The 8,690-nt window shown below is 34.5% G+C and overlaps 1 protein-coding gene across 1 annotated transcript; it reads right to left on the reverse strand.

The window, feature by feature from the left end:
• Positions 1–4,844: 4,844 nt before the first annotated feature.
• On the reverse strand, positions 4,845–7,488 carry LOC114374241 (trihelix transcription factor ASIL2-like). The gene is made up of 2 exons (XM_028331863.1): positions 6,621–7,488; positions 4,845–5,503 (listed from the first exon to the last, which is right to left on the reverse strand). Exons 1-2 carry the CDS (start codon positions 7,242–7,244, stop codon positions 5,102–5,104), a joined length of 1,026 nt encoding a protein of 341 aa, XP_028187664.1. The 5' UTR covers positions 7,245–7,488; the 3' UTR covers positions 4,845–5,101.
• Positions 7,489–8,690: the final 1,202 nt, after the last annotated feature.

Consider the following 8,690-nt stretch of genomic DNA (forward strand, 5'->3'; position numbering starts at 1 on the left):
GTGTTTTATGCGTTTTAATTTTTCCTGTACAATGATAACTACGAATTACTCATGTTTGACAGGTTGACTGATGCCCCAATGTGAATTGGATGGTTTAATTGAGTGTTTGACTTTGAATGTTAGAAACCTGGAAATTTGGGAATTCTTGATTCTTGCATGTTTTCTTGAAATTGAATGAGGGGTTTTGTTCCCCATGATGTGATCACATGTTCTGTGCTATTCATTTTGAATTTAGGTGTGTTTTGAGGTCTGAATTGTACCTTTTTTGCTTCATGAAATAGAGGTTTTTCGCGAAGCACGACCTTGTTGGATGAGAGCACGCATGTGCTAAAATCAATTGTTTTAAGCTCGTACTATTTTCCTGACAACATAAGTTAACGTGTAGCCTAATCATTACGAAGAAAATGATTGAATTAGGTTTTGTGGTATTCATAGAAGTTGTAACTCTAGATGTTAGCTAACAAATGCCGTTGGTTTCACCCAATTCGGAGTTGTATATAACCCTAGAGAGTCAAATTATTGAGCAAAGGTCGAGCTGTCAGGATTAAGCAATGATCCAATGTTTACCTTAGGTTTAGACATAGTTAATGGTCCAACTAGTTTTTGTGATCAGCATAAGAGTTGTAGATAATTGTCTTGGCCTTAAAACAAGATAAGTATGAACTTAATAGGATTAGTACATCCCCTATACTTGTAATTTTACTCTACAAAGGTCATAGTAACTTAGGAGGAAATGTAAAGATATACTTGTTTACTATACATGTATGTGTGGTTACTATTAACCCAATGAATAAGTGAATGATTATATGCCTTGAATGTTGGAAGATTGCTATTGTATGATGTGTGTGCGTGTGTGTGTGTGTGAGTGAGAAGTGATAATGTGTTAGTGAGAAGGTGTGATAAGAGATATGTTGTGAACAAGTGTGGGATTGATACGTTCCTCAATGTGATCATACATGTTATTGTGAAGTATAAAGTGATGGCATTGAGTATGATCTATGAATTGTATAATCACACAACTATAAGACCATTTAAGGACAACGAGTTAATACACGACGAATATTATAATGAGATCCACTGTGGGAACCCAACGAGTTGAATCACTTTGAGGTGTGATGAGTTAAAATGATTTTGAAAACAATTGAGTTGTTGTGTGTATTGCATAGTTCAAACTAAAGTGGCACATATATGATTTTAAATGTTTGTTTTAATGAGATGATTAGTTATATGAACATAACATATTAATATTATTATTGTGTGATATGTATATGATGCATGAGGCGTGATAACATGATGTCTTGGGATTATGAAAGTGTGATGAACTGTGTGTAAGTGACAAGTTAAGTATGTGTTAAATTATGAGATCACACATATATTGGGATGTTGTGTGCATTGAGTTATGAGCTATGAATCGTATAATTATACGACTGTAAGACGCTTTAAAAGTGACGAGTTAATGGACGACGAGTATTGTAATGGGATCAAATGTGGGAACCCGGCGAGTTGAATCACTTCGAGGCACGACGAGTTAAAATTATTTTGAGAACAATTGAGGAGTCATGTGTTTTATATAGTTCATAGATAAAGTCTGTGTGCTAAAATGTTTTCTAGGTTGGACCTGAATCAGGAAGGGGAGGCCTTAATGGACTCTTCAAAGTCTAGGTCTTGGGGGTAAATACGCTCGATTTGGGTGCTCTTTTAAGCCTATGTCAATCCCACATGGTTAGAGCATTCTCGCAAAACAATGTGACTCTAACTGGTCTTCCTATGGTTTTACCTAGAAAGAGTGACCTAACTTACCAGTGTGTGGTTTGTCTTGTCATATACTCCTAGCCGTCCGACGAGGTTTTTCACTAACATGGTACCATATTGCATATAGGATTGAGTTTTAGTGTATCTGTTGCATAACGCTTGTGTAATGATTATTGTGACTTGTTATGTGATAGTGTGTAATGAATTGTATAAGTGTGAGATGCGGTATTGTATTTGAGATGTGTTGTCTTGAATATGTGATTAATTATGAAGGCGTGGAATATGATTTGTGATTAAATTTCTAGGACAAGTGATATTACGTGTTGAGTGTTGAAATGATGCAAACCGTGCCAAAGTTGAGCCTTGTTATACCTATACTGTTATTATAATTATATTATTGTTATATTTATATCATACCTGTATGCTTCCATTTATCTCTATTCATTGAGGAATATGATGACTAACTCCTCGTGTGTTGTTTGTGTTTGGATCATGTGATGATCTCGAATCTTGTGTTCATGGGAACAAATAGTTAGGAGGATTGCTTTAAGGAACCTCGTGCTAGAGGACATTTGGATACAATGCTTTGATAGGATATGACATTGGGGAATGAGTTTCTGTTTCAATTGCATGACATTCCAAACATGTTATTTTACTTTATTTTGTTTTGCTGCTTAACTTGAGTTCTTTTGTAAACTTGAACGACCTTGTTTTGAGTCAGAAATGTTTCTAAGAAGTTTTATTTGGTAACAATGAGGCGAATGCAGACCTTTTACTCACGTGGATTTACTTAACAATTTTATCGAATAAAATTGATTTAATTAGATTCCATGTTTTATATGTTTTTCCCATTTATATGTATGTTGGGGTAGAGGGTTTCACAGGTAGAGTAACTTTAACAAAAGTTGTTATTCAAGCCATGCCTACCTATGTGATGCAAACTACTCTATTACGGTCTTCGGTGTGTGAAGAAATTAACAAAATATGTCATGATTTTGGTTGGGGCCACTCAAGTATCTCTAGCAAAATTCATTAGTGAAATTGGGATTCTCTATGTATTCCAAAAAGAAATGGCGACCTTGGTTTAAGGAAAGCTAGTGTTATGAACCAAGCTTTTTTAATGAGGGTGGGGTGGAAATTATGTACGAGACCTAATGATATCTGGATATAAGTTGTACGTGCAAAGTATAAATGTGGTAATAATGTACTACATGTTATTGATAAGCATTGACCTAAAGCTAATATGTGGAGGGTGATTGTGAAGTGTTGGGATAAATTATTGCCAAATATGACCTAGAAAGTGGGCAATGATAGAGCAATGAGATTTTGGAAAGATAACTGGATCCTAAATCATGGTAAGCTAGATTAATATAAGAGTGGACAAACTAGTCATAGGAGAACATTCCGGTATGTTTTTATGTCAATGCTAAAAGAGATTGGGATATTGAGTGAATTGTTGTCGATTTACCAGTGAATGTTGTTGAAAGTATAAAGATGTTGATGCCACCTTGTGTGGCTAGTAAAACATATTATTTAGAGTGGAATAAAGCTGTTGATGGTGCTTTTCGGTGAAGGATGCTTATCTCAAATTGTATAATGCTTATACTCTTCAAGAATTTATGTTATTTAAAAACATTTGGCGTTGGGATGACCCGAAAAGGATTAGATTTCATTTATGGAAAATTGGTCTTGGGGTGTTGCCTGCTAATGAGTTGAGATTTTGACGGCATATGACAAATGATGCCATCTGCCTGTAGTGTAAAGATAAGGTAGAAGATGTGATGCATGCGCTCAGAGACTATAAATGGGTGCAACCAATATGCCTAGTTGGCTTACCATGAATGTTTGCAGCATGAGAATAGAGGGAGAGGTGAAGTGGAACACTTTGTTTGGAACTATTGTTGATCATATTTGGTTGAGAAGGAATGAATTCATCTTCAATAATAAATGGACAGACACTCTGGATCTAGTGTTGAGTGTTTGGAGTGGTGTACGACTGTACGTGATATAAGTAGAAGCAAACTCACTCATATGTTATTAACACCAAATGATGATAATGGAAACCATGATTCTTCTAGAATGTGGAAGAAGCCTCTGCAGGGTACTATGAAAATTAATTGTGATGACTCTTACCTTGCCTCGGTGGCTTTTTCCACTTGTGTTGTTGTGCTCCAAAATGATAAAGGTGATTTTCTGAAAGCGTTTTCAAGGAGACTTGTGCATTTGTACTATTATGGGGCCTGAGCTTTGGGCCATTCTATTTGGTATGAATATGGCCTGTGATTCGGGTTATAGAGCTATTATTATTGACACTGATTGTGCTGAAGCTATCAAGCTTGTGGAGGATCCTAGATATCATGAAGCCCAATTTGTAGATCTTGCCTCTGAGATTGTGAAGACCAAGGAAACATTTACTTCTTGTTCCATTGTCCATGTACTTTGCCAGGCAAATACTATGGTAGATTGTTTTCCCAAAGATGATTTAACCAACGATAGGAATGTAACTTTCTATGATAGCTTACCTAATTTTGCTGGAACTTCCATGAGGGTGGATGCAAATGTTAGCCCCTCTATTTTAAGTAATATATAATTCTACCTTGAGCCTTATTGTCCAAGCAATTCAGAAAAAAAAAATCAAGTTAATTTCAAATTAATGAATCATAACATTTTATTTTGGTACAAATAAATTATAATATAATAATCATTAAAGGCCATTAGAGAGGCTCACAAGTAATATTTAACAAAGCCCAAAAGGAAAAATAAAATATGATTGTGTAACAAGTAAAATTTGATGAATACTAATTTTCTATTAATTTTTCTTTAAAAAAATTTCTATTAATTTTGTAATTTAGCAAAAAAAATGTCAATGGACATCACCTGGTAGCATGATTCAGAGTGGTGTCACTAGTTCTGATAAGCCATATGATAAGGTGACAAACATCAAAGTGACGTCTCCCAAGTAACATTGACGGATGCCTCCCATTGCCAATGTGACAAAAACCACGGATATTGGTAATATGTTTCTTGACCAACCTAAATAGTAAAATAATTTTTAAAAAATATTTTGATAAAAAAAAGCCTTCCAAAAGAGGTGAAAGACATAATAGAAGAAGTATCCCTTCATTTCTTATAATTAATGAAAGAGAAGGTTACAATTAGAAGTATATAATTAAAGTTAGGAGAGATAATTATTATCCCTACCGTATATATGGAGCTCTCTTTCACTGGTTAGGCCAATTACATATTACATACTTGTTACAATTTTCCCTCTCATTCAATCTATATTATGTTGACTATAAAATTTGTACACATACCAAACATGTGATCACCTCCCATAATATACCCTTAATTAACTTCTTCCAATTCTTAGTGAAGAATCAACACCTTTATTGACACTTGCAAAGATCTTAGCAATCTCTAGTTGTGTATTGGCAATGATTTCAGTTCTCTTAAGCTCCATTTCTCCTCTCTTTGCCTCAGCTTCAACTCTCATCCTCTCAATCTCTTTCATTGTGTCCATTCTTGTTTGTTCTGACCTCACCACCATTTCAGCAAGCCACCTTATGCTCTCTACTATTTCCATGTCTTCATTATTATTATTCCTTCTCCTCTTGTTGTTCTCACTTTTCATCTTCCTCTTGTTGCATCTCACCTTGTCCTTTTCACTGTAAAGGGCAGGTGTGCTACTATCCGAGTCCATTGGATTCTTGTTAGATACATGCTCAGATGACTTGGCTCCTATCCCATCTTCCTATTAATGCCAAAACTTTAATATTAATTTATATGTATGTGTATGTATATAATATATTTTGAAACATAAGATGACAATTCTAACACACTCAAATCATCTCAATTCCAACGGCCACATATGTACTGTCCGTTATAATGTCAATTTTACTTGCATAATATAAGGTTAAAGTATATTAAAAGTTAGCAACATAGCTCCTACACATTAAGACACATATTTTTGTCCGCTGCAATGATTTTTATATATAATGCATATAAAGTATAATGGAAGTTTAAGTCATCTCCTAATAATGGGTCTTAGTAACTTTTATTTAATATATAAATTAACTATTTGAATGGGTTTAATTTTTATGTATTTTGAATGTAAATGATTTTAGATTGTGAATTAATTAAAAATTATGGTAAATAGTAAGTATGACTTAAGTCAACTTTATGATTATATCAGTATAATAATCTTTCACAGTGTAAATGTATAGTACAGTAACATTTACTTACAGTAATTCTTAAATATAATATAATTAATTATTTGAATATGACTTTTACTTTATTGTTCACTTCTTAATTGCAGTAAATGACCTCCAGTAGCTTTTAAAAAAAGAGATGAGTTTCACTTACTTTCTGGGAATTATTTATCGTCCTACTTCTATTGGAAAGAAAATCAATCAGAATACTCACACGATGAATGAACATAAATTTTCAGAAATCATATCTTCTCACTTCATGGGATATAAAAAAATCCAAGATATGTTTTTTTCTATTATATGACACTCTAGCTGCTTGATGCAACAATCATACATTTTTGAAAAAGTATTTAATGAACAAATTAAAGAAAATGCTTCTCACAAGTCCTATGCATAGAATGTTACACCTAATTAGCAGAAAGTTTAGAGCCATGTAATCCATAATATAATCCCAACCTCACAGTTAATAGAAATAAATGAGTCATGCTCATAAAATGCAACAAAAAGAATCAAACCAAAGTTAATCAATTACCCAAAATGAAAAATTGTGCTTCATTTTAAAAATCTACCTTGGCTACCAGAAAGGTCTAGCTAAGTTGATTGAGCAAGTGTTATAAATCTCCTATGTTTAATTTGTATGGATAAAATAAAAAAATCTACCTTTGCTAGTAGTCTTTCAACACCATTGGAGCCATATGAGTTTTGTGCAATTGCAATTGGTGGAGGAGCAACAGAAGGAGGTGGCTCCAACAACACCAAAGCCTGGTTATGTGGTGATTGAGACGATGGTGCTGCTATTATTGGTCTTGCTGCTGCTATAGGTGGTGGTGACAGTGAAGAAGATATCGGTGCGGTCCCGCGAAGAAGAACGTCGAGGCGAGAATACAAAGGCCAAGAAGAGGAGGCATCAGCAGTGGTGGCAGACTCTGATCTGTACCTTTTCTTCATGGACTCAATCTTGTTCTTGCACTGTGTCTGAGTCTTTGGTGACTTGGTGGAGTTTGCTCTTGCTGAGACATGTTTTGCAACATCTTCCCAATCATGGCCCTTAAGTTTTGCTCTGTTTCTCAGCACCCATTTGGCCTCATAGGCCTCAAGAAGGGTTGTCACAGCCCCTTCACTCCACTCATCTCTCTTCAACCTATGATGATGATCCTCCTTGGTGTTGTTGTTGATGGTGGTGCTATGATTAGGGTTAGGAAGGAGGAGAGATGGGTGGTGGTGGCTACTATCATCTTGCTGCTTCTCTGCTTTGTTGTTGTTATTATTATTATTATCCTCCATCTCTCATCCCCCATGTACTACAAAGTTTTTAACTACAATACTACTGCCCTTTGGGGTGTTTAGCTGCTAACATACTTCAGAGTTTCATTGTGAGTCTATGAATAAGAAAAAGGGTAACAAGAGGGAGACAACCACTAGCATTAGAAAGAGAGTTAAAAAAGAAAATGAAAATAGCAATAGTGGGTGGTGGAAGAGAGGGGGGGTGATCACTTTTGTCAAATAAGTTAATGATGTCAATGCCTTGAACTTTTCTTTTTCTTCTTGCTTTTGTGTAAGAGGTGGTGCTCGTTGGTGTTACCTTAAGATTTTAAATCGAAGTTAATAATTGCAATTGTGACTCAAATCCATGTTTTAAATACGATTATGATCAAAGTTGTAATTTCATTGTGAGTTTTGATATTGCAGAAAATTGTGAACTTCATAAGTGTTTTTAGAGGTTTTTTACTAATTTTTTCAGTAAAATTTTTTTTAAAAATTCTCAAAAATACTTCTACCTTTATACCCAAACGGTCTCTATGACTGTAATTATAGTTGCAGGGACTCCTAGAAATTTAATGCATGTTATGACCCTAATTACAATTGCAAACCATTATTTAAAATCTTAACTGTAATATTAAGGATTTGAAAGGTTTTATAACTATAGTAATTGTCATGTCAAATGTGTTTATAATATTGACATCACGATTTTAAATTGTGATTATATCAGTAGTTTTGTCATAATTTTTGATATTGTGAGAATATACAAATAAATGTAACAATTACGATTGCAATTACAGTCATAATGTAATTATAAAGGGTCCAAAAGCCTTCACGTTATGACTAAAATCGCAATGATCACAATCTATTTTTTAAAACCTTAATTGAGATTTTAGAAGACTCTCTAATTCAACCTCAATTTAAAAGCTCAAGTGTGAGCAGCGGTGTAGGTTTGCTGTTATTGTTTTTGGTTGAGTTTATTTGGCTGTTAGCGTTGATATGAAGCCAACCAAGACATCCACTGGGCCTAGAAGGGTGGTGGTGGTGTGTGTGGTGGGTCACTCACGTGGGTCTGTCACCCACTTCACTCCCCTTAGAATCCACATCACACAATATATTTCACATGTATTCACCACCAACAACAACACCGTCACCAATGCCCTCAAATTTCAATTCCCTCCACCACCAGCCAATGTGCTACCGTCACTCAAAACTAAAATACCTATTGCTATCTATGTATTCTTTATAGCCCCCCCTTTTCTCTTCAATATCTTTCTCCTTGTCTTTCTCAGGGTGCACTTTTGTTAGCTATATTAATGTGCCTTTTGAAAGGTGGTCTTTTGGTGATGCACAACCACTAGACTCAAAGCTACACCTTTTGTTTTTAACTAGAATATCGTTTGACTTAATGTTAATACTAATCTCTTGAAATATAAAAATTTATTTAAGAGGTTAATTAACTTTTACTAA

Source organism: Glycine soja, chromosome 11 (genome assembly GCF_004193775.1).
Source record: "Glycine soja cultivar W05 chromosome 11, ASM419377v2, whole genome shotgun sequence".
Lineage (NCBI taxonomy): Eukaryota > Viridiplantae > Streptophyta > Magnoliopsida > Fabales > Fabaceae > Glycine > Glycine soja.

Bases quoted from the DNA above. Each gene is read 5' to 3' on its own strand.
- LOC114374241 (XM_028331863.1), bottom strand. From the start codon at position 7,244: ATGGAGGATAATAATAATAATAACAACAACAAAGCAGAGAAGCAGCAA. The intron at 5,504-6,620 runs GTAGATTTTTTT...TGGCATTAATAG, and splicing joins TTGAAAGACTACTAGCAAAG to GAAGATGGGATAGGAGCCAA.